This window comes from Phyllostomus hastatus, unplaced genomic scaffold (assembly GCF_019186645.2).
Source record: "Phyllostomus hastatus isolate PE091 unplaced genomic scaffold, TTU_PhHast_1.1 phas_contig_210, whole genome shotgun sequence".
NCBI lineage: Eukaryota > Metazoa > Chordata > Mammalia > Chiroptera > Phyllostomidae > Phyllostomus > Phyllostomus hastatus.
Genome location: NW_025333737.1, coordinates 25696498 through 25722433, shown reverse-complemented (window position 1 = coordinate 25722433; position 25936 = coordinate 25696498). Strand labels below are relative to the sequence as shown.

At 52.2% G+C, this 25936-nt stretch overlaps 3 protein-coding genes across 3 annotated transcripts; 1 reads left to right on the top strand and 2 right to left on the bottom strand.

The window, feature by feature from the left end:
- Positions 1–279: 279 nt before the first annotated feature.
- Positions 280–5683, bottom strand: MRPL27 (mitochondrial ribosomal protein L27). The gene is made up of 4 exons (XM_045836536.1): positions 5618–5683; positions 2931–3062; positions 2462–2529; positions 280–662 (listed from the first exon to the last, which is right to left on the bottom strand). The coding sequence occupies exons 1-4, from the start codon at positions 5655–5657 to the stop codon at positions 456–458; spliced, it is 447 nt and encodes a 148-aa protein (XP_045692492.1). The 5' UTR covers positions 5658–5683; the 3' UTR covers positions 280–455.
- A 21-nt stretch (positions 5684–5704) lies between these two features.
- Positions 5705–12371, top strand: EME1 (essential meiotic structure-specific endonuclease 1). The gene is made up of 9 exons (XM_045836534.1): positions 5705–5747; positions 7494–8305; positions 8389–8516; positions 9914–10015; positions 10094–10215; positions 10423–10546; positions 10761–10876; positions 11603–11792; positions 12046–12371. The coding sequence occupies exons 2-9, from the start codon at positions 7519–7521 to the stop codon at positions 12220–12222; spliced, it is 1746 nt and encodes a 581-aa protein (XP_045692490.1). The 5' UTR covers positions 5705–5747; positions 7494–7518; the 3' UTR covers positions 12223–12371.
- Positions 12372–12521: 150 nt separating this feature from the next.
- LRRC59 (leucine rich repeat containing 59) lies at positions 12522–24027 on the bottom strand. Its single transcript, XM_045836535.1, has 7 exons — positions 23683–24027; positions 21908–21967; positions 20752–20910; positions 20435–20539; positions 18192–18264; positions 15953–16126; positions 12522–14379 (listed from the first exon to the last, which is right to left on the bottom strand). Exons 1-7 carry the CDS (start codon positions 23785–23787, stop codon positions 14135–14137), a joined length of 921 nt encoding a protein of 306 aa, XP_045692491.1. The 5' UTR covers positions 23788–24027; the 3' UTR covers positions 12522–14134.
- Between the last annotated feature and the right edge of the window lie 1909 nt (positions 24028–25936).

Here is a 25936-nt window from a genome sequence, read left to right as displayed (position 1 = left end):
CCCCAGCCCGGCTTCTGTGGGATCCCAGCCTGGCTTCTGTGGGATCCGGAAAAGGGGAAGCAGTCGAGACAATCTAAGGCACAGGCTCTCCTGCTTCCCCTCTGGGGGATGCTGCTAAAGTCACCCCTTCCTCAGGGAAGGTCCTCCCTAGTCATCTGCTCACTCTAACAGGCCTCTTTCCTGCTTGGAGGTTCCCCTGGGTGTGCACCAGAGAACACGCAGAAAGACCAACAGATCAATAGGGAGCTCCTTCCAGGTTTGTCCCCAAATAGCACAGACTCATGGCTCCAGCTAACTTTATTTCTGGCCTCAAGTCAGGTCTCCAAAGGGCTTCCCAGCCAGTCACGTCACAGACTTCTTCCTCAGGAGGCTTGTCGTCACCCCAGCTCTTGACTTCTGGTACCACCTGCTCCTGTCACCTGGGCTCCAGCTGTCCAACAGTCTCGAGGGGGAGCTCAGAGCATGGCCACCAGTTTGAAGGTGCCCTCAGGCTTGGCGGGAACCACGTGGACAAAAGTCTTATAGAGCACAGCACCCTTGGGCAGCCTGGTGACCAGATCCACAGCCTCCGAGTTGTTGGGGTGGGGCACGTAGACCTCTTTGGTGAAGCGGACGACCCCCTCCTCCAGGGCGTACAGATACTTCTTCTTCCCGAGGCCCACCTGCAACACAGACCTGCTCAGCTGCGGGAAAGCCAGGCGGGTGGTCGTGCTGGGGCTGGGGGACGGACTTCTCGTAAGGGGTCGGGCCCTGGGGCCAAAGGGAAGGGTTCAGAAAGCTCCTTCTCAGGTCCCTTTCCCACTGCTTGACACTGCCTTGCCTTCTACTCCTGTGCCGTCTCCATGACAGAGGGGGAAAAGAAAATGACAGCCAATCCGGGTGACTGCTCAATCCCCAAGGGCTGTTAACCTAGACCCCCACCGGTGCAACTGGCCAGAAGCCTCACTGGACAGATTCCCAAAACAGGCCCAAGAAAATGCCCCTACTTAAGATTTCAAAAATACTGGAGTTATAATAAACACTAGTTTGGCATACATTTTCATTTATATAGTGATCTACCAAGTTTAGGCTTTAAGGAAAGAGTAAAGCAAAGCTACATGGACAATATATATGGGAAGAAAATGATGATATCAGGTGATACTTATATATAGTGCTTGCCATGGGTAAGCACTGTTCTAAGCCCTTTTATAATATTGATATATACTAATAAAGCCCTTTAATACCCATCAACTCATTTAATTCTCATCTGTTTAGTAGGTACTATTTCTAACTGTTTTTCAGACAAACATGAGCAAAAAGATTAAATAAATTGTATGTTGTACATGGTTTTTTAACTGTATATATTCTAGCTTTTTTCTTTTAGCATCTGAGACTGGATGTGTGACAGTTTTCATCCAGGCAGTCCAGCATTATTTATTATTCTCTGATTAAAAGAGTGGACTCTGGCGCCAGGATGCTTGATTCAAACCCAGCACTGCTACTTGTCATGTCTGATCAGGGCAGGTTACTGCACTTCACTGAAGTCTCGGCTTTGTCATCTGCAAAGCACGGATAGTAACGACTTAATAGGGTCACCTCAAGGATGAAATGAGTGAGCAATCACAAAGAGCTTAGAATACTTGGAATACTCTAGTTCAAAACATGTTGGCTTTTACTATTGTCATCATTATTTTAGCAAGTCCCAAGAGTTAACATAGCCCATGTCTCAAGTTCTAAAAGATAAAGCTACACAAATACAACCAATTCACATACAGGTTAGTATTTTTGAAATTATAGGTTACTATCAGTCTTTCTGTTCCTACTAAAATTGCCCAAAAAGGGGTAGGGCATGGAGGCACTGATTATGAAGGACCTCATTTTAAAACAATGTGAAGAATACAGTACAGGCTTGTGTTACCAAAGAACTTCCCTACCTCAGTAATTTCAGCTTGCTGAACTGGAGTCCCTGCCTGGTATGGACCTAACTTCTGACATACACATTCAATTCTACTGTATTAAGTTCGAGCTCTCTTTTGGCCATCTAGGAACAACTTTATGCAAAGGAGGAATTCTTAGAAATAAAGAAAAGTGAATAGATTATAATCAGTTTCCCAAGATTCAGAAAAACAAACCACTAGGCATCTTTTTCTCCAAGAACTGGGGGTTAGTAAGGAAACCCAGTGCTTTCCAAGCCAAAACACAGGGATCGGAGAGTCTGGCAGACAAGGTTCAAACCCCAGCTCTGTTGCTCGGGCCCCTCCACTGTCTACATCTCTGACATCCTACCTGTGAAATAGGGATAACTGCCTACCTCGCAGGGAAGGAGCAAGGAGTAAATGAGATACCACAGGGACAGGAACCAACACAGTGCTTGTTAAGCACCCCCCAAATGCAGCTGTTTTATTATTATTGCTGTGCTTAGAGGCATGGAAAGGTGGTCCCAGAAAAGAAAGTGGGGTGGGTAGGGCACAAAATAACTCACATGGGCACCCGGGTGCCAGCGAAAGTGGCGCTGAGTCCCCAGGATGTTGCCGGCGTGAACATAGTGGCCTAGGAGAGAAGTCCACAGTGCACTGACTGCAGGGCAGCACAGCGAACTGCTAAGAAAACACGATGGCGCCCACGCCGTCCTGGCCCCGGTGCTGCACATCAGCCCCTAGGCCTGCCCCTGGAAAAAACCAGCTCCCAGATGGCTGAGCGCAAGCAGATCCATCCCCAGCCAGCAGCCTCTTCTCTTGAGTCACATGCCTAAGGTTCCCACTGTCTGCTCTTCCTCAGGCCCCCCACCCCGCCTCGGTTTAATCTGACTCTTTAATCTGGAGCCAAGACTTCGGTGAGCTAAGCAGAGAGCACCCGGCTAGGTACTTGCATGCTTTGCCTGCTCTTCAAAGGAATGCCAGGGCACAGGGTAGGGGTCCAGCTAGGAAATGGAAGCCAAGGTACACCCTCACCCTCCATTTTCCTGAGGCCAAAGCGTTTGCCTGGTGACTTTCCACCGAGGTTTTTGGAGCTACCGCCTGTCTTCTTGGATGCATATCTGACGGCAAGAGCTGCAGCCTGAGGGGGCTTCAGCAGGGCTGTAGCTGCAGAGAAAACAGAACTGTTCAGACAGACTCTTTCTCCGCCTCAGTGGGCCATGTGCTAGTTTGAGAGGTGGGAGGAGGCGGTGGCGGAGGAGGTGAGGAAGCCAAGGGAACAGAAATGCCACCTGACTGCGTTGGTTTTCAGGGAGTGTCTGAAGACCCTGGCTTTCTCCCACAGCAGGAGACAAGCAATTCCTTGTATTGTCCAGAGAGTAAGCACTGCATGAGATGTGTGTATGTATGCTGTGTGTGGCCAGGGGAAGAGGGGTGGGGCAGTAAAATATTAGTGGGAAAAAAACAACCCCAAAACACCGTGTGCCCTGGGTCTGGACACATTCAGCCCTACTGAGAAGGAACAAACACCACAGAATTAGAAGCCAGCAAGAGGACACCACAGAGGGGCCTATTTCAGCCTCACTCCCCATCATGCCCTCAAGGCTCCCTGCACTGTGGAGGGGCCAGACCACAGAGCCCAGCAACAGGGCATCCAGGGAGACTCCTGTTCTGGCCTCAGCCACCACTTCCTTAGCAATCTACCCCTCCACTGTACACCAGGTCCTTGTAAACAAGAAAGGCAGCTTCTCTAAGGATGGCTCCCACGGCATCACGGCCGTTCCAGAAGGCTGGGACCTTTCTTCAGCAAGCCTACCATGCACAGGTCCAACCAAGAAGACTGACACTCTGCCCCATTAATCTGACCTCTCTATGCTCATTCCAAAGTGCTCAGTGGCATTTGTTTTAAAAAGGAAAGCAAACTAAAATCCATGCTAACTAGGATGGAAGTCCTTTGCTACATGACAAGCCCAGGGCTGGCGGTCCTTGTTTCCAGGTCTCCAGGGTAGTTCATCAGGGCCATGGCAGGTCTAAGAGAAACCTTGTGGGGTCTGGAGCCTGTAAGTTCAGAGTCCCCAAAGCTAAGTTTCTGAAGTTTTAGTAAGAACAGAGACTAACTGGGACAAAGGACCAGAGATAAGGACTTAGGCAGACAACACATGAAATGCCCAGTACAAGTCTAGCTGCATTTAAATACCTCTTCATGTGTTCACTCACTCACATATTAAGCTCAGGAACTGGGCTTTTGCTCTCCCTACATTCTCTCACTCACAAATCTTTGCCGTCCACCCAGTCCTCAGCCCGCTCCTCTCTGTAAGTGATGCTACCAGCTATGCAGTTGTTCAGGCAGAAATCAGGGAGTCATTGCACATTCCTTCCCTTCGCTCTCCTCACACATCAAGTTCACCAGCAAGCTCTGTGGGTTCCACACCCAAGACAGATCTCAAACCCATCCATCTCCTTCCAAGTTCACTGACACTAACGTCTTGGCTAGATCATCTCTCCTCAGGGCTGGTGTTACAGCTCCCCATCTGGTTTCTTCATTTCTATTCCTATCCTCTTTAGGTTCACGTAAGAACAAGAGTTTGCTTCTCAACATTTAAAGGTGAGTTGGGCCACTCATTTGTCCTTCACTCTCTTACAGAGCTAAGCTTTCTGCCATCCTGCAGATCTTAACTTAGATGTTACCTCCTCAGAGGGCTCTCCTGACCACCCAAACTAAACAAAGACACACACAAAGGCAAACGTGTGCGCGTGCACACGCTTGCTTTCACAGCGTCATTTTATTCACGTGCTTATTTATTGGGTTATCCATTAGAAAGAGCCATCCTGGGGATAGAGAGACTATGTCTTCTCTTCTGCTGAGAGCCCCACAGTGTTTGGCACAAAGACAGACCTCAATCTGCTGAGCAAACAGATTAACGCTTTGAGCTCTGGTGTGTCGATGTTAGTAACCTATATTTTTATAGATGAAAGGAGTTCATCATCACCAAGCCCTTATTATGTGAAATGTTAAAGGGACTGATCTAAGAAAAAGAAGATAAAAAATATGAACAGTAAAATGACAACAAACTCACAGTTATTAACAATCACACCTAAAACAAACAAAAAACAAATAAACTAGGTAAACTAGAACAGGAACAGAACCACAGAAATGGAGATCACATGGAGGGTTAACAAGAGGGGAGGGGGAGAGAAGGGGAAACCTTACAGAGAATAAGTAGCATAGATGGTAGGTAGAAGATAGACAGGGGGAGGGCAAGAATAGTATGGGAGATGTAGAAGCCAAAGAACTTATGACACATGGACACGAACTAAAGGGGGGGAATGCGGGTGGGAGGGGGTGTGCAGGTCGGAGGGGAATGAAGGTGGGGGAATGGGACAACTGGAATAGCATAATCAATAAAGTATACATTTTTTAAAGTGTCCAAACAAAACCAGAGAGGTGAAGCAGCAAGCCCATGTCACCAATCGCTAGGGAAGCTGTGTTTGCACGCCAGGCAGGGGAAAGACAGGAGCTCCTAGAACCACCACCCACAGCTCTGCGCCCTAGATGTCACGTGACCGGCGACAGCCGTCCCTCCAACTTCACGAGCCCGGCACACTTCTCCTCACACCCCGCACCAGGGCTCCACGTAGGGACAGGCCTCCACCCCAGGTTCCCTGCAAGGTCTCCGCTGCACCGCCACCATTCGGCCGGTAACAGCCTCGCGCCCCCTTACCAACTGCCCGAGTACTCAGCGCCAGCAATGCCGACGCCATATTTGCCGTACACTCCTTCTGCTTCCGCTGCCGGAAGATCTACTTCCGGGTCCTGCTCGGCGGTTGAAAGAATGGCGGGAGAAGCTGCAGGTGAGCTGGGTCTATCCCTGTGGCTGCGGGTACGGACGCGGCGGGCAAGGCTGGGTTTCCCTCCCGGGCACTGCTCCACAGGGGCTTGGCGGCCTGGGCGGCCTGGGCCTTCGCCACGGGGTGTGGATGAACAGAGGAGCGTTGCTGGAAGGGGAGCGCGCCCTGCAGGTCTCTCCTGCCCCACTCCCTAATATTGCAGGAGTCTACCGAGGCCCTGCGAGGGTACCAGGATGAGGTCCCTCCCTAGTCATTGAGCCTAGTTTACAGAGCTCATACTGTGTGCCAGATACTGAACTAAGCGCTGTAGAAGATGCATGGTTTCTTTCGTTTCTCACAACCTTATAAAGTAGGCATTGTCATTATCCTTGTTTTGTTTTGTTTTACTAAAGAAGAACGGGAGGCCCAGAAAATTACATGGCTTCTCCGGACTCACACCTCTAGTGTTAGTATGTATTTATTCAAAGAATGACTCTTGCTTACGACACAGCAATTGCACACCTATGTACGTTTACAAGAGAATTGAAAACACATCCACACAAAAACTTTTACATGAATGTCCAATGGCAGCATTATTTTTTAAAGATTTTATTTATTTATTTTTAGACAGAAGGGAAAAGGAGAGAAACATCATTGTGTTGTTGCCTCTTGCATGCCCCCAACCCAGGACCTGGCCCACAGCCCAGACTTGTGCCCTGACTGGGAATCGAACCAGCGACCCTTTGGTTCTCAGGCTGGCACCTAATCCACTGAGCCACACTAGCCAGGGCAATGGCAGCATCATTCATGATAGCCCAAAATGGAAACAAACTGAAAGTCTATCAAGTGATGAAGAGATAAACAAAATGTGTCGTGTCTATACAGTGAAGTATTATGTAGCCATAAAAAGCAATGACGTTCTAGCCGGTGTGGCTCAGTGGATTGAGTGCTGGCCTATGAACCAAAAGGACACCAGTTTGATTCCCAGTCAGGGCACGCGCCTGGGTTGTGGGCCAGGCCCCAGTGGGGGCATATGAGAGGCAACCGATTGATGCATGTCTGGCACATTGATATTTCTCTCCCTCTCTTTCTCCCTCCCTTCCCCTCTCTCTAAAAATAAATAAAATCTCTTAAAAGAAAAAGAAAAGCAATGAAGTACTAAAAAATGTTACAACATAAATGAACCTCGCCTGCTGAGGGAAAGAAGTCAGTCACAAGAGACCACATATTGTATGATTCCATTTATTTGAAACATCTAGAACAAGCAAAAATAGATTTGTGGTTGCCAAAGGCTGAGGGGAAGGGGAAATGGATGACTGCTTAATTGCTATGGTATTTCTTTTGGGAGTGATGAAAATATTCTGGAATTAGTAGCGATGGTTTCACAACCTTGTGAATATACAAAGAAACATTGTACTGTATGCTTTAAAAGGATGAATTTTAAGGCATCTCATGTTTTTTAAAGGATGACTTTTGTCATCTCCATTTCAAATGCCAAGATCAGTGTGAGGAGGTGGCGTGAATCTTGTTACTACTCCATTAACATCTTGTATTATTAACCTCCACTTTGTTTGTGTCTCACCTTGACCTAGAAAGGATCTGAGACCACAGGCATAGGTGTTCTGAGCTCCAGGCTGAGTGTGTTGGGGACAGGTCTCATGTCTCTGTTTCTCTGTGTTGTGTTCATCTCCATAACGCTTGGCCATAGAACACATCTAGTGGACTGAATTGAATGCCACAGTCTGTGTCTCACCTTTCTTTGTCTTTTAGAGAATTAATTTGCTATTACGTGTTGATGGCTCTGAAGGAGTTGTCGCTCTCACTGGAATCCAGTGAGAGTGATTCTGAGGAGTTGCCAGTGTTTACCTTTCTGAAGAAGGAACCACCTTCAACAACGAGGAAGCGGCCTCAGAGGGAAGAGAAGGTTGTGGTGGTCGATACCTCAGATTCTGAGGCCTCCTGCCCTCCATCACCAAGGTGGAAAGACCCACCACCTGTCCCGGATACAGCTGAAACTGTTGCACAGACACAGTCAGCCAGGGTGCTAAGCAGTGGGAGTGAGGATGAGGAGCAACTTATTCCCCTGGCTGAGAGGCTTACATGTAAGTTTTTGACCCACAAGCAGCTGAGCCCTGAGGACTCTAGCTCCCCAGTTAAGCGAGTTTTGGATCATAAAAATAATGAAGGAGCATCGTGTGACAAGAAAAAACAGTGGTCTCCAAAGACGCGTGATGTTCCCCTCTGTCGCACCTCAGAGAGGTGTGCACCGACTAACGAGGACCCCGTGGTGGACAGTGCACGCTGTCGGCTTCCAGCCCACCGAGCTGCCGGCCCTCTCCAGAGCTACAACTTGATGATAACAAAAACAGGTGCTGAGGTCCCTCCATCTCAGAAGCGAGCCAAGCACAGTCAGGAGGTCCAGAGGAGAGGCTCGAAGGGATGCCAGCCGCGGGGACAAGCAAGCCAGAAGGAAAACGCCCTGACACAGTCGCAGAGGAAAAAGAAGGCAGCACTGGCCAACAGGGCAAAAGCCCAGAGGCCAGAGGAGTGCTTGAAACACCTCGTCGTGGTGCTGGATCCAGGTCCTCCCAGCATCCGTCTTCACCCTGGGCTGGGTCTCTGCTTGCCGGGCCACCCCTGACAGCCCCTGTCCTGTCTGTTGCAGTGCTTCTCCAGACGGAAGGAGGGGGCCAGCTCCTCGGAGCGCTGCAGGCCATGGAGTGCTGCTGTGTGATTGAGGCCCAGGCCGTGCCGCGCAGCATCACCTGGAGGAGAAGGGCTGCACCGGCCGCGGTAGGTAGGGCTTTCCTGGCTCTGTCTGTCCTCTCCCCCCACCCCCCCTTATACACCTTGGTCAAGGCCCCGGCAGGAAAGCAGATGGCACACTCAAGATAATTTGAGGAGGACTTACTAAGAGATTGTTTTCCAAGGCATGGGCAGGGTACAAGGAAACTACAAAGGACGATGCAATACCTCAGGGCAGTATCAGCATTAACTCAGGCTTTCTCCACCTTGGGTGTTGTTGCCGTTTCAGGTAGTTCTCCTGTGCTGAGCTGTCCTGTGCACTGTAGAATGTTTAGCAGCCTCCCTGGCATCTACCCACTAGATGCCAGTGGCACTCCTCCCAGTCGTGACAATCGAAAATGTCTCCAGATATTGCAGATGTTCCTTGTGGGAGGAAAATCGCCCTGGTTGGGTACCACCGGGTCACCATAGCTGTCACCATGCCTAGGCCTGAAGGGATGAGGGGAGGAAGTGGGTGCCAGAATCCAGGAGAGAAATGTAGAGAGGATCAGCCTGAAAGAAGCTTGACCTCCAGCAGAGGAGGGTAGGAAATCCCAGGTGACCCTATTGGGAAGGGGCTGAGGGAAGAAATACCCTGACTCAACTCTCCCCTTCCCCCCTAGTCTCCTGCTGGTTTTTCCACCGGCCACGCCCAGCCAGAATGCATGCGGACACTGTGATGTAGTCTGCAGAGACCGCAGAGTGGGGAGGGGTGGAGAGTGGGTCTGTGGGGCAGAGGGAATGGAACCTGCACAGGCTTCCTAATTCTAAGTGGGCTTTGGGAACAGCTCACCGGCAGGCCAAGTGTTTGGGCTTGTGTTTGCATCACAGCCTGTGGCTTTATTGCTATGACTCGGGGCAAATTATTCAATCACTTTGTGCCTCGTGTATAAAATGAGGACACTGTTATATCCCTTTCATTGCCCACCCCCCTCCGTGTTTTGGGGACTAAATGAGATAACCAAGCACTGAGCACCTAGGTACGCACAGGGTTCCTGTTCCCTCCCGGCCCGGGCTCCCCAGGGTACTCTAGCTCCTGTGCCTTCCGTCCCTCTCATCTGCGAATCCGGAATACTCCACCCCGCATTTTCAAGAGTCTAGATGAAACATTAGTTTTTTGAACATTATTTTTTTGCTCCCTCGTTTGATCTCATAATTTCCTCAGCCCATTCCAAGTCACTAATGTTCCTTTATTATCCACCGCCTTTGAGGTGCATTATGCCAAGGCTGAGTAGTTGAGACTGGGGAGGGACAGGGTCATAGGTTATTGGTTCTCGCCACCGTGACTTCATTCCGGAAGAAAAAGAATAAAGCGACATGGCCTAGGCTGATGGGGTGAGTGCCAGAAGGCCTGGGTTTCGCACGTGGTGAGCACCTCTGACTTGTCTGCCTCTGCTGGGTTCTAGGTGCTTTGGCAGGATGGAGAGGAGGGCTGGGTGGAGGAGCCCGTGGTCCTGGTGCTGCTCCTGGCAGAGGCGTTCGTGCTCATGGTCCACAACTTCAAGCAGGTGGGCAGAGCTGGAGGGGTGGGCACTGAGGCAGGGGACAGGGGGCAAGCATTAATGCAGTTTCTGCCCTTTATGCAGGGAAGTGCAGGTGGCACTGAGGACGGGAAAGAAACACTTCGGACCTTTGTAACTGACATCACGGCAAGGACAGCAGGGAAAGCTCTGTCACTGGTGATTGTGGATCCGGAGAAGCGCCTCAGGTTTGGATTCGTCCTCAGGATTTAGCATCAAAAGGGGCAGCTCTTGGACCACCAGGGGTGAATTTCTTCATCCCAGATCTTGGTCCCTCTGCCACAGAGCATCCCTGCCAAGCCCTGGGGGATGCTCTGGTCCAGTCTTCTCGTGCCTCCTCTGCTTCAGCTCAGCCTGAAGGCCCTGCCCTTCTTTGCTTTCCTCCCCTGTTCCAGTGCTCCGAGTCCTCCGAGGAGAAGGAAGCAGGGAGTGGCAAACAGAGAACAGGCCAAGAAGAAGAAAAATAAACCACCAGAGGCCGACACAGGGCCCACGGTGTCCAGGGTGGACATGGAGAAGGTGAGAACATCCTGTTGCCTGAGCAGGTTGGGCACCCATCTGATCTAACCCAATTTGCTGTTGAGAAAGAGGGGAGTACCCTGCCTTGGTACTGGGTAGGAGGGAAGGAGCCAAACAGGAGCTGAGGGGCTGGGGTGCACACGGTGAACACGGAGGGGAGAACAACTTCAGACCAGTCTCTCCTCCACTCCAGTCTGTCTGCCTTTGGGTTTAGGCACTGGTGGACCTGCAGCTGCACACAGACGCCCAGGCTCGAGTTGTGCAGAGCTGGAAAGAGCTGGCCGACTTTGCGTGCGCGTTCACAAAGGCTGTGGCTGAGGCGCCCTTCAAGTAAGTGCCCCAGCACATCCCAGCCCCACTGCTGGGTCTTGTGCTTTACAGCGGTTCTAGGATCCAGAGATGTCCCTTTCCCCTGAACCTCTCTGTCAGTCCTTCGTCTCTCAGGCGTGAAGCAGGAGCTGACCTCATGCTGGGGGTTCTGGGAAAGAGCCCTCCAGCCCAGTCCCTGTCAGATACTCTGCTGTAGCTTCTGTGTTTGTGTCCTGCTGGTTCGCGGCGGTCACCGGCAGCCAAGTCGCCAGGGTTCATTACAGGTCAGGTCACAATGTGATAGGCTCTTGTAAAATGAAATGTTTAGCCTACTTGGCTCAAGGAGTGTTCATAGTCAGAATTTAAAATTAATAACTCAAAGACGATCTAGTCCAAGTCCCTCATTTTCTACCTGAGGGAACTGAGACCTGAAAGGACTTAACAAGTTCCTTGCAATTTGGAAGAAGCGGAACAGATAGCACAGGGCCGGATATCCGGTCCCCGACGTCTGACCCTGTGCACTGCCTCTCTGGTCGATGCAACCCATCTCAACATAAAAGATTCTCGTACTGTTCTGGTACCTTCTCTTTTAATGAGAAGGACTAGATGTTGCTTTTAAGGGAATCTGCAACTAGCACTGCTTGGGATCAAGGTAGAACATGTCTACCTCTTCCAAGGCCCCAGTTAAGGAGACAGGTACAGGAAACTCCCCAGTGACTCACAGCTCTTCATCTGTGCTGTTTACAGGAAACTCCGAGACCAAACTAGTTTCTCCTTCTGCCTGGAGAGTGACTGGGCTGGAGGGGCGAAGGTGGACCGTGCTGGCAGGGGGCTTGCTCAGGTCTGGAGGAGACAGATTCAGCAGCTGAACCGCGTCAGCCTGGAAATGGCCAGTGCTATTGTGGCCGCCTATCCCTCCCCACAGCTCCTGGTCCGGGTATGCTGCTCCGGGGGCCTCGGCCCAGTGCCCTGCGACCTTAGTGGGACTCCCACAGGGTTTCCACGGGCGGCATTTTTTGTGAGGGCCCAAGAATGCCTTGTAGGTCAACAGTGCAGGTCTGCTGAGACCCAAGCTAACGCTGACCCGGGGTGGGAGGACAGTTTCTCATTCCCTGCCCCAGGGTCACCACACTGTAGTTCATAGATGACTGTGGACGGTGCGGTACTGAGAGATCATTTTCCACTTCCAGGCTTATAGGCGGTGTTTTTCGGAGCAAGAACGCCAGACTCTGCTTGCAGACATACAGGTGCGCCGTGGGGAAGGCGTGACTTCCACCTCCCGCCGTGTTGGGCCAGAGCTGTCCAGACGTGTCTACCTTCAGATGACCGCGCTGCAGCCAGACCTCTCTTTGGACAGTGCAGACTAAAGCTAGCCCTCAGGGACAGGACGAAAAGCTACATATTTCCGCCTCGCCCACCTTGGGACAGGACTACGGTGAAGGGATTGGAAGTGCTTCCCGTAGCGTGGGCCTGGTCGGGTCCACGATAGACGGGTAGGTGTCGTGATCCTTGGAGGTCTCCCTCCCTGTCAGCTGGCTGGGATGTCTGCATTTACTTTCACCACATTCAGTGCCCCTCTCCTGGCAGAAATCAGCTGCCATGCACGAGCCATCCCTACCCCGGCCTCTGCCCCAGCCAGCCCCCAGAACACAAAGGAACACAGAGAGACTGCTCAGACACATGTTTAATAGTTGTAGAAATCCAAAAGAACCTCATCAGATCTAGAGATCATGAGTGAACTGCCCTCGGTGGACCAACTGTACTAGGCTGGGCGTGCTCCAGCCTGGGACGCGCTGGGGCTGCCTCAACCAGCCGGGGGCGGGTCTGATCACTGCCGACCTCTGTGTTCTCAGACTTATTTTATGTGCTACATGGTTAGGTTCAATAAAGCGTTTGTACCAATGGCTCTGGAGCTTGGAGGAAGACTAAAGGAATGTGTAGTGATACTAAGTAAGGTGGGGGCCTATGCAGCAGAGCTATCCTTCAGGGAGAAAAGTTGTTTCTTCCAATTTCAGGATAGTCACAAGTGGCAGTCCTATCCAACTGGGCCACTATGGCTTAGAAGCTGGACCCATGAAGGAACATGAAGCTGTTCCTTCATGTCTGGATCATAACAGGTTTTTGCTCTCCTGGACGAGAGGCAAGGAGCTCGCCATCCGACCTCAGCGAGTGAGCACCACGACACAGCTATTCCTGATCCCTTCGTCCTGCTGTTGTCAAAGACAGAGCAAAGGCCACTGAGCCAGGAAACAGCCCCGCGGACAAGAGAGTGGCAGTCCTGCCCCTACTTGCACTAGTGATGACAGTCCCTGCCCACTGTCACGGTAGCACCACCGTGATGCTACCTGATTACAGACAGTGTGGCTTTGTAAAGGTCCCCCTTACCTACTGGCAATGGGGGAGAGTTAATGCTCCGAAATCAAGGCGTTTTAGGGAAGCCACATAACTAGGCACAGGACTGCACAGGGGCTGTCTGAGACCTTCATGGCTGTGAGATTTCTGTGTGAGTCATGAATCTGTCTACATAAAAGATTCCACACTCTGGCTGAGAGACAGTTCTGGTGTGAGTTCCGTTCTCTCAGGACATAATAAGGAAGGCAAAATGATGGGAAAGAAAAAAAGGATACCAGAGTGGAAGTCCAGCTCTCTCAAACTAACTGGGAGACTGTAAGCAAGTCATGGAGGCCTCAAGTTCCTTATCAGCAAGTGTTCTGTTGGACTGGACAGTCTTCAAGTCCCTTTCTGAGTTTGAGGTTTTGTGTGGTCATCAAAATGAATGCCTGAGTCCCTTAAGAAAACACGTGTGCCCCTCCCCTCCAATTTAGGCTAGATTTGCTAAGTATGGTGTTCCCTAGTTCCCAACAACAACCCACTGCCTCCTGATCTGCCCTGGCTACCCAGGGGGGGAATGAAAGAAAAGGTTCATGACATACAAAACTATAAATGTAGTGACAGCTGACCATTTAGTAGAAATGAGCCTTGCCTTTACATAGCTTTGTGTAACAACTAGGAAGGCTCTGTTTTTCCCCCTCTCCCCACCCCCTGCCTACTCCTTAGGCATGCAGGTTTTTCTCTCCCCACCTTGCACTTCTTATTCCACCAGGGAGCCCTGACTAAGGAACAAAGAAGTCCTACAAAGAGGAGGTTCTCAAGTACCAATGAGCAGCCATTTAATGACGGCAGGTAGGTCTGACGCTAAAAAGAGGTTGGTCCAGCAGAACCCAATTCCATAGGAATCCAAGCTCCAAGGCCGGGAGGCAGCCGGTGTTGAGGACAAGCTCACTGCTGAGAGTCGGTCTGCAGGACCCACTGGAGGATGTGGTGGCTGCGCAGGCCCCGGACCGCATTGTCGTAGATGGTGTTCACGCTGGTGCAGAGGGGCTGCTGCTGCAGCTCGGTCACCCGGCAGACCACCAGCCCGCCGGCCATGCATAGCAGCAGCAGCAGCAGCAGCTTCAGCACAGCCCAGGACCGGGTGTGTTTCCGGGCCGGTGGCTTACGGGACCGAGAGCCGGACTTGGATTCTGGAGCGACAGAGTCACAATAGACAAAAACGTTCAGTCAGTCTGAGGAGACCCACACGCTCCACCAAGCTATGCTAGCCTCCCCCCTGCAGATTCACATGCACCCCTCTTCTTTAATGAAAGCTCCCTGGGCCTGGAGAGAAAACTGATTCAAGAACATCTGAGCTCTTAGAAACTGTACTACATGGAAGCTGCAGTATAAATGCCTTCTCCTTGGATCTCAAGGGAGACATTCAAAACTGGAACTCATTCTGGACGTCTCACATTGCACCCATACTCCCCAGGGTCCTAAGTTCTCCTCGAAGACATGGCGATGGTCCAGGCCCCTCGGGATCGGGGCGGGGGCTTGTCAGGAGGCACTGAGTGTGGACACAGTGCTGCCCCCTTGGGGAAACACTTTTGAGATACAGTAATACTGTTAATATTATTATACAGGGTGGGGGCAAAAGTAGGCTTACAGTTGTAAGTAGGCAAAACACAGTTTATTCTTACAGTATTACTAATTATTATATTACTTTCCAATGTGAACAACTGTAAACCTCCTTTTGCCCCAGCCTGTGTAAGAGGCATATAAAAAGCAAGCCTGGAACATTATATGCCATACTGTTAACGGATTACTGCTGAGAATGGGGGATTAGAAGTGACTGCCATTTTCTGATATATAGAGAGATAACTTTTATAAATTCTCTGCAATGAACACATTTATTACATTTATAATTGAAAAAAAAAATAGTTCTGAGATTTTTAAAACCCTGAGGACCCACATGCTGAGAACTCACAATCCTGTCGCATGGGTTTTCTCACTTCATCTCATCGCTCCTCTGAAAGGAGACTTGACCCTCGTTTTGCACAAGGAAACAAAAAGGTTGTGAGGCTGGGCGACTTGCTCAAGGCCAGTGAGGGTGAGCAGGGCCAGGGCCACGGGCCCTCCAGAGCTCCTCCCTCGCAGGTGGCTCTCCCTCGGGGCCCCCTTCGGCCCAGAGGGTGTACCGTCCTCCCCAGTACTTGGAGCCACTCTGCTACACAAATGCAACTGGACACACGCAGGCAAAACACTAATATGTGTCTTCTATACAACATGGCTCCCCGAACAAGGGCCAAATGGTTCCCTGGTGTTCGACTGAAGAGAGAGTGATCTGTTCCAACTTGCAAAGGAAACCACAGGCAGTGCTGGCGTTATTGAGAGCACAACGCACTCAAAACACCCTCGGTGTAGTTACGGGTGGTGGGACGGACTCTTGAGGGTCATGTGACCATGTGCAACCTTCACCTTTCTCGGTGATTTCAGATTCTCACTCTCGCAGAGCAGTTCAACTCCCTGTTCTGATAACGCTCTCAGCCACCTCGGACCAACACACCTGCACTTGTGCTCTGGGGGAACACGCCACCGGGCCCCTGCTCCCCAGGAGAGCCCCACACTCCCTGTAAGCAAACCCTCCGAGGTACCCCCAGGCCACCGGGTCTACTGTATCTAAGGGGTGCAAGCGCGCTCGCTCACGCACCCACGCCTGAACGCACACCTGAGTCTCCCCACTGCGCCCTGCCGTGGCCTTACAACTGAGGGAAAACTTACTCGGGGCCTGATTTGTTTCCTTCTTAGGTTTCTTCTCCTGCTCTCGTTTGGATGCTTTGAGGGCATCGTACTCCTTTCTCCGGCGCTCCTTCTCTTCCGCCTTCTCCCGCTTCCGCACCTCCCGCTCCTGCGCCTCCTTGGCTCGCTGCTTGGCCTCCCGCTTCTTCTCAGCCTCTGCATGAAAACACGCCCCCAAACGGTTTCTCTCCCCGCACACCTTCCAGCCTGCTTCCCCGAGTGGGTGAGAGTATGGATTTGGCCTCATTTTCCCTAGGCCGTGGGTCACAAGCAGTACGTAAAAGGAAGGAGCTGTGTTTCTGCCCCTCCACCCCCCGAAAAAAGAGTGAGCCACTCTCAGAGTCTGCTGAGTGGACTCATTAAGCGGTTTCCAGCCACAAGCTGCAGAGAGATTAGGGTGCGCTAACAAGAGGGACGTAAGACAGGCGTGGATGCCGCGTTGGGTGCTCCTCTAGGACCAGGTGCTGACTCAGAAAGCACAGCAACCGACCACCTCACACAGCTCGGCTCCAAGGAGAAGCAACGATGGAGGGGCTGAGTGTGGCGTCCCTATGCCCCCAGGCTGCGGGAGGAAAGGTGGCTTGAGAAGGGCAAGTAAGGAGAGAAAGTGAACACCCAGGCTCAGGGCTGGGGATGGTGGCCGTGCTTTTCTGAAACAACGAGACTAACAGTTTGTAGTGTCCACACTACACTCGTTCTGATTTACTTACATGTCAAGGATGTTTACGTGCAGCACCTAACTCACAAATTACCAGGTTCTAAAAATGCATTTCCACATTAGTTATTTGGAAATCTGAAGTACATCTTTCCACAGCCAGAAGGCCACAGATGGTGGCTAAAGGTCCTTTTAGGGCCTAAAAGCCTATCTGAACCGTCCTGTAGCTGAATAGCAGCACTATAAGTACGGTAGCTTTCCACTGCTCCTCCATGAACAAACAAGCTCCAGGTTCCAGCTGGGCACTGCGAACGCCAAGAACACACCACCCTTGGCCTCGAGAGAACACGCCATCGGGAAGGAAAAGCAGCAGTGGTCAGAGTGAACACGGCGTCACAGGAGCCATGTACGTCTAAGGGATGGTCACGACTCGGAGTTCTGGCCCTTGGGGACTGCCTGCAATCAGTGCCACATACGTCCCTCCTCCAACCACAGGAGCCCTCCAGTACGGGGCTCAGGAGTCAGCCGGCCAGGCGCCGGTGTGGCAGGCCTTGTTGTACGTGTTCGAGACGCAGCAGTGAGGACAAGCCAGGCCCCAGTGCCTAAGTCACCTCCTTTCCAGAGAAGGAGACTAACAGTGAACAAGTGAACAAATACTAAAAGAGACGGTGATGTGCACCAAAGGAAACAATAGATGTGACGGAGGATGACAGGTGGGGTGGCTATTCTAGTTCGGGTGGTTCGGAAAGGGTTAGGGTTAACCCAAGGCAACATGTGAGCAGAGACACGAGGAATTCCCCAAAGCCAACCCTGGAAAGATCTGCGGGAAAAGGAAACCAAGCGAAGCCTCGAAGGGGAACCTGTGCCGGGTGTGTGTGAGCAACTCGGGGGCCTGTGTGTGGGTGTGGAACAGGGCTGGGGGTGGGAGGGCTAGGGCCACGGCGGGCCTTGTCGGCCCCATTACTGAGTTTGAACTTCATTTTAAGTTCGGCTGGAAGCCACTGAAAGGTTCTAAGCAAACAGCAGCATCATTGATCTTTTAAAAGCCTCCTCTGGCTGCTGTGTGGAGAATGACTGTGCAGAGAGGGCACAAGCATGGAGACGGGGCACTGTGTTAGGAGGTACTACAGCAGCCCACGGGACGGAGGCTTCATTTCGGTGGCGGCACTGGAGGTGGAGAAGTGGTCACGTACGGGACATGCTGACAGGCTGGATGTAGGAGTACAGGAGAAAGGAGCTGTGGACAGCGTTCTAACCTCTGGTCTGAGTGACTGTAGGGACAGTGATTTCCTGGAAGGAACACTGAGGGGACGGAAGGGACGTGTTTGAGTCATGCTTCATTTGAGATGCCTGTTAATCCTCCAAGCAGACAGGGAGACAAGCAGCTGAACGTGACTTTGCGGATCAGTGCAGAAACCAGGACTGGAGGAGGTGCGTCAGACGAAGGTAATGCTGCCCACCACCACGCCGCTCCCCGCTGCTCCTCTGCGGGGCTCCGGCTCCAGAAGCAGAACCAGCTGCTGGGATTGGGACCGGAGGATGACTCAAGGAGGGACGGCCACCTACCTCGTTCTACTTCCAGCCGCCGCTGCCTCTCCCGCTCCTGGTCCGCCTGCACAGACTTCATGTGCTGTAACACCTGCAAAGGCAGCGCAGGGCGCTCAGCTACTCCACACGGTGGTGCAAGCGCTCTTCCCAGGACCACAGGTCCCCGCGGGCCCTGGCAGCCGTGCAGAGCTCAAAGAGTGAGTCCTCTCTGTAGCCTAACTTAGTGCCAACCTTGGGGAAGAGTCTATGAGCCCGGTTCACTACAGCCGTCAGGAAAAAAGTTTGTGAATGCAACTGGAATCTGTAAAAATCCTGCCATTTAGTCTCTAATGTGCTGGATTTCACAGAATTCTCCCAGCAACTCCGTGACGGGCAGGGGCACCGGTTCCTCCAAAACGCTTTCCTGACCTTCCTCCTTTGGCTACCTCCGGTTCTCCCCCTCTCCGTCCTGGGGAGTTTTCTTATCTAGTTCGGGTGTAAGACTGTGAGTTCCCAAGGGTAGGAACTATCATCCTCTTTGTAGGCGAGCACAGAGCGTAGCCCATTATAAGCACTCAGTACGTGTTGGATGAACTACTGACTGGGCTCCCCTTTCAAAAGGAAGAAAACAGATTCCGATGGGGCGGACTGGCCCACGCACGGACTCCCAGCAGCACAGCTGGGAGTTCAGGTCTCCCGAGTTCCCAGAGCCTGTTCCACTCTCTCATGCAGAGGCTGGAGAGCTGCAGGAGAAGGGGCAGGGGCCATTCTGCCCGAACACCACACGACCCCCAGTGCCCCGCGCCCCGCGAGTCCTCCTCGGCCCAGTCATGGTCAACCTCTGACTGAAATGACCCCAGAGACTCTCCCGTGGGCGTGGTTAGGGGAACCGGTAAGTGACTTTCTTTTTTTTTTAGAAGCTGGCATTCCTTAGATGTAGGGGACACAGTGTAAGTCTGGAGCTCAACACAATCCTGACCCTACCACTTACTTACTTATTCACAGGGTGCCCTCAGCTAGTGGCTTAGCCTTTCTGAGCAGATTTTCTCACCTGGAGAACGGAGATAAGGCTTCTCCGGCCTGTTGCACAGATTACATTACAGGGCTTGTACTAGCTGCCTGACATAACCCTCGGCATTGTAGGGACTCAATAAATCCTGCTGCTTTTCTACTTTATCTTCTTCACTGCATCAATGAAAACGAGAGGAAAACTGAAACTATTTTAAATCATGAGGGCAAACTGTCCGTGTGTCACTACCGCACTAGGGACCCTAAGGGACAGACAGGTATGCAAACGTGACTATTTTACTTTGTGCACACTTCCGCACCCATTGCGAGAGGGATCGGGGGCAGACCTGCAAAAGCAGCTCTTCCAAGAGCCTGGCTTGAAGCTGCAAGGAGCCCTGTGCTGTGTAACGCAGGGGCTAACCTCTGTGAAGGGAATCAAGCTTCCTAAAAATAGGCTTCTCAACAAGGAGTTATAGGATCTGGAGGAAGGGAAAGCATGATGGAGACAGGCAGCCCAAGTTCAAAGTCCCCGTGTCCCTCAGAGCTCTGAATTTTAAATAAGCACCAACCACGCCGTTGGTTTTAGGGATTGTACGGCCAACTACGTAAAAAACTGGGAGGTTTAAGAGATGCCCCTTTTCCCCTACATCAGGAGTCGCTTATGTGAAAACACAGCCAGCTCAGAAATGGGAGAGACTCCCCTAGTCTAGACTGTAAGTCCTCAAGGGTAGACCTTGTCTACCTCTCCCAGTCCACAGCAAAAAGTAAGTGCTTGAGGAATACTGCCGAACTAACAAAGTATTTTTAATTGGTGCTTTACTATGTCCCACGCTGACCAGTTTCTAGGACTAACCCATGAACATACGAGATGAGACCTAAACTAGCCCCTGGAGACGAGGGACCTCCTTCTAATGGACCTGCGCCACCCCCCTGCAGCTCCTGACGGTGCGCTGCGGGAGACGACAGCCCAGGCCTGGCAGAGCTGGCCACGTGGCTTTGGTGACCACACCCACAGTGCACTGAGCTGCTGGGGGCTTTGTCTGGAGGTCCTGGTTACTTAAGAACTGAGGTCCTGGAGCACAGCAGAGATGGTGCTGTTCTACTACTTGCGAAGTAAACATAGACACAAAGTCCCTTTGCTTGCCAGGTCCATGGCAGACGCATATCACTGAGACCCTAGCGCTGTCATCAACACGCAGTGACGGTGCCTTCAGAGGGAAAACAAGAGGAGGCAGGAGAGGACGTGAGGGAGACATGGGGAGCTCCGCGCTTACCTTGCTGGCACACTGCTTACACTGCTTCTCATCCAGGCAGTCCCCTGCCACTTTGGCCAGGGCAGGGTCCAGGGGGTTATCCTTCAGGTCCAGCCACTTCAGGCTCTAAAGGGACAGAGAGACTGGCTAAGCCTAAGATCCCACGCAGGGTCCCTCCGAGAGAAACATAATGACTAGGAAGAGAACCCGTGTGTCCCAGCTGCAGGGAACGCCGTGTGGCAGCACCTCTGTCAGCCAGCCCTCTTCGAAGCCGTGCTCCATGAGTCCCTGCGCCCTGCGCCACACCGGGCCGTGAACCTCAGTTCACGAGTCATTACCTTGAGCTGCGCGAAGCTGACAGGCAGGGTGACCAGTCTGTTGTTGAGGAGGTCCAGGTGCTGGAGGTTGACCAGACGGCCAAAGTCAGCCGGCAGCTGCTGCAGCTTGTTCTTACTCAGGTCCAGCTTCACCAGGTGAGTGAGGCTGCAGAAGTCCGACTAGGACCCAAAGAGAGACCACCTGAGCCTGGGGTGCACACACCTTGACGGGGCAGCCCCGGAGCCCCCAGGTCAGAGGCCCCTGTGTGTAAATCCTGACTCTACCTTTTACCAGCTATTCTACCTCCGATGGAGATGGACACAAAAAGCACCACCCTTGGTGGTGAACAGTGAGATGCGTCTGCAAAAGGGCCGAGCACGAAGTAGGCACAAGGTAAGCGTGGGTTCCTTCACCCACAGTTCTCCCCCTCACCTATCTCCCCATTGTTACTGGAGCACCTGGGGACCAGCTCTGGTCTCCCACGCCACCCTTCCATAGGAGCTGTCAACACACGAAGAGACCAACCATTCTCCTGAAAAGATCAAGCACCCCTTGGATAACCGGTGCTATCATTATTTCTGTCGCACCCAGCACAGGTGCCCGCGAGTGGTCTCTACGTGGCTGACGGAACGGGCTGAGGCCCACCCTGCCCACACCCTGGCTCGTCTTCAGCACAGGCCAAAACACCCCGCTTGTCATTAGGCCTGTCAACTCCAGTCTGAAGCGACATTCCAGCTTCAGCTAACGAGGCACTGTCCGTGTTCTCTGGGGACTTGCAAATGCCAGGGGACCTGCACTGCAGAGGAAGGCCAGACAACTGAACTCAGACTGAGGACACTCGGGAGTGCGGAGGGACCATCTGACAGACAGCACAGCCGGCGTCGGGTGCCTAGGAACTGCTGCCCTGCTCTAATCAGGCACCAATACCTCATGGAAGAGGTGGGATCTCAGGTTTTCTGTTGCCTGACTTTCCTGCTATTCTAAAGAACGCGGCCCCTACCTGTGCTTCCCTTCCCAGGGAGACGGACCACCCTGCTCTGTCCCCAACACGTTTGAATATAACCGAAGCCTGCCTATAGGCCTATCCTAAAATTATGCCTTATGACACAACTCCCCCAGACAGGAAGATGAAGCATCAGGGCTCTAGCAGGAATCGTGCTTGCTTGCCAGTCTTACCGGTAGAGTAGTCAGCTTATTGCAGGACAGATCCAGTACGGTGGCCTTTGGAAGGGTAGCCTAGGAAAGGGAATGAGAACAAAACGTCAGATCAACACATGGAATGATTCAGTGGCATCTGCTGAGGAAGCATTTCCCAGTTCCCATAATTAGGAAAGGCCTTTAAAAAAGACAACTGAAGTATAATGCTCCTAGGGATGGGAGTGGCAAAAGGAGCCGGTCAACCACAACAGAGGGAAGAATGCAAAGAACAGGGGTTTGGCTGTGGAACAGCCAAGGAAAGAAAACAGATTCTTAGAAATTCTCCCTTGCACTTCTAACATGTTCTTTAGCACCCTTCCTTATTAGGTTTCAGGGCAGGGACTGTGTTTAATATAGCTTTGCAATTTCCACTTTCTCTAGTTGGGACCTTGTCGGCACTCAGTATACATGGTAGCTGATTCACGACTGAACAAGTTAACGAATGAACGTCAGAGTGAAGGCAAGGCCCCCTCCACCCATCTCCATTCTCCCCGGTGTTCAGGACTGCAGGAGCTCAGCAAAACTGACACTTTTTCCCCCCAGGGGAGAAATGTCACGCTGACCAGATGCCTGGCATGAACGGTTTCGGATGGCTGGCCCACGACCGGGTAGAAACAAGGCCGGACCTCTTCCTGGGGTGGGGAAGAAGCCAAGGACTCAGTTAAGGTCCCTGGGCCAACCTACACTTTCCAATGGTCAGAAAGTCTGACCTGGGAATAAAGTCTGACCGCCTAGAAATGTTTTAGATGTTAGAAATAGTGGAAGAAAGCCATTCTGACCTCTCCATGTATCAGCATTTGCTACCTGCCAAATATTTCACATTACTATCTTACTGAATCCTCACAACCTCTAAGAGACGGGAACGATCATCACCATTTTATAAATGAGCAAATCTAGGCATAAAAGTTAACTAGCTTGCCAAGGACACTCAGCTCTTAAGCAATGGAGTTGACATATTAACTGGGAATCCAGTGCTAACCTCCATACTACACAGCCAAGGAGGACAGACTGGGTCAAGTGCCAAAGGCAGTGAGAAAAGTCCACCTCACCCAAAGTGAGGCCAGCGAGGAGGGCGCGGGTGGGGACCCGGGTGGGAAAAGCAGGGGTGAAGGATCTCACTCCGCTTTGGCCACTAGCTGTGTAATCTCCCAAGGGCCACAGGCCTCAGTTTCCTGGGCGGGACTGTGGGAGTAGAGGGGTTGGAGGGATAAACCCCGGGATTCCGGTGCAAGAGACCTTGCCAACCAAGCACAGAGACCTCACCTTCTTCACGGAAGGATGCCTCCGGGCTGAGGTGGCCAACGGGGATTGGAGGCTTCCTAGGAAAGCCGGGTTCTAGGCCACACCCCGGTTTACTCAGACGCCTACCTCTCAGACCTAGTCATTCATTCATCTGTTCATTCATTCTCTGAATACATCCAGCAACCGCTCCGTGGACGCCTACCTGGGGTCGAGCACCGAACGGGGCGCCGTGAAAAAACCCCAAATGGGACGCGGGGAGATTCACTCTTGGCCTGTACAAAGCCCAGTGCCGGACAAGCAGCTCCGACCGACCCCTTCTGGAACTGCGCCAAAGTGACACGTGTACATCCCAGGAAGAATGCTGGGGCCGGATGCAGCCGCCCCGGGGACTTAGTCCCACTCTCCCCAACCTTATTTTAAGATATGAAAACAGGCATGAGAAAGGAAGCAGCGCACACAAGGGCTAGCACCAGTCGCGGGTGGACGCCTGGGCCTCGCGCGACTGTACTGACCAGCTCCTTGACTGGGACTTCGTTCAGGTCGCTGAGGCTCAGGTCCAGCTCGTTGCCGTCCAGCTTGTCGCGGAGATTCCCGCCCTTGCTACCGGCCTTGGTCATGGTGACGCCGGCTGAGCGGGTCCTGGCTCCGGGGCTCCGACCTGCAGGAGATGCTTGAGAAGCCGCTCCTCGGCTCAGCGGACTTGCACCCAACCGACAACGTCTGCGCCCTCCGCCGCCCCAGGTGCGAAACCTCCGCTGCTCAGTCGCCCACCCGGCCGCACTCCGATCCCCGCGCCCTGCTCCCACCGGTGCCGCCGCGACGACGACGACCACTTCCGTGTCCACGTCACCTTCCGCGGCCACTGAGACGGGCAGGGCCAGAGTGGCCCTGGCCGCTGCGGGAGCGCCCTCTGGCGCCTAGGGCAGCGCACTGCAGTCGCCACCAGCTCCCGAGAGGCGGGGCATCCGCGTTCCCTGGTGACTCCAGGGCACGCCCGCGGGCATCGTCGCTGACCATGCCAGGGGGCTAAAGGGCAAGCGCATGGGAGCGGAAAGACCTGGGGTGCATCCAAAACTGACCTCATGAGATCACCCCTATTCCCCTGGACTAGGAGCCGCAAATGTCCTTCAAAGGTGCTTCCTCTCCTCTACTTAACAATCTCCAAATTATCCGGAAAATTCAACCTCTGAAAGCTCCCTATCCCCTCCTCACCACCCCAGACCTTGTCCGAGCAGCCATCAACTTGGGGCCGGGATTGCTCTGAGTCTCTCTTCCTCTCATCCACCTCTACCCAGCGGCCCAGAGGATGTTTCTGAAATCTAGCCAGAACCCTTCAAACCTCAGCTACCTCGTAGTTATGGCTCACTCTCCCTTCCACACTGGGCCCTGACTCCTTCTGTAGCCTCCTCACAAGCCCGGGTCCCTGCCTGGGACGCAGTGGAGAGCTCCAGCAGGTGGCCTCCTCACCGTTCTCTCTCCTGCCAGGGCTTGCCTTCTCCACGCACCTCTGCTTAGCTAACTCCCCCAGTCCTTCAGGAAATCTGCCCAACCACCCAGTGAGGCCCAGACTGAGTTACGGGGCCCTCCCTGGGGCTCTGTCGATGTCCTGTGCACTGCCTTAGTGTCAGAGGTGGTAGAGCTTGGTGACTAAGGTAGGGCTTCTGTCACTAGATTAACTGGATCTTAATCTTGGCTCTGCCCCTTGGTACTTTTGAAACCTTAAGCAATCACCATGCCTAATCTGTGAACACACAATAATGCCTGTTTGGGAAGGACGAATGAGTGAAACACAAGAAGAGTTTGCACTGGCACTGAGGAAGAGCCCACTAAATATTAGGTATAATTCCTAATCTGTCTTGTGTTATATTTATTTCTGTGTGCCTGTCCTCCACTCTGGATTGTGAGGGGCAGGGATTTTGTCTTTGTATCCCCACTGTCCCAGTGTCTGGGACATGCCCCAGTGTCTGGAACGTGATAGTTGCTCATGCAGGTATCTGTTGAATGGATGAATGAAGTCCCTTACCCACTCCAAACCTCAGTTTTCTCATCTTTGAAAAGGGGATATTAAGGCTTATCTCAGAAGGGGTGTGTGAAGACCAAATGAAGTCAGTGCAAAGGTCTACTCATTGGATAAATTCTCGTGCGCACCCCTCCTGCCCCCAGAGAGTCACTGTGCTGAGCTCTGGGAAATAGTCAAGGGCAATTGGGTGATTAAGACATTAGCCCTTGGCAATCTCTAAGCCCTGTAGCGTCCATTATCTTATTGTGGTGTACATCTTATTTTAATGTATATTAAAAGGCTATGGGACATATTACTGTTTATCTCCCTTTTACAAAGGAAGAAAGCCAGGGAGGAGGAATACCTTGTCCTTGGGCATACAGCTGGTTGAGGGGCAGACCCAAGTCTTTTGATTCCAAATCCTGTTTCTTTGCCCCACGCCCTATTTTCCCTCATCCCCTCCCACAGGAGCCCGTAGTCAACACAAATAACTGCTGTGTAAGGCAGAAAGAACAAGAGCTCTAACATATACAGATAAAATCTGTGTGTCAATGTTCAGGGCTGTGCAGATATACGTGATAACGTCACCCTCCCTCCTGATTGAGATGTGTTATTTCTCTTAAATCACAGCAGCTGCCACTGTGATTTAAGGCAGATATTTTCTCAGTTTTACAAAGGAAGTAACGGGCTCAGAAAGGTCATCTACTTAACCGCTTAAGGACAGCCAGTCACAGCGAGTAAGTAAAAGCACTTCAGGAAAGGTGTGC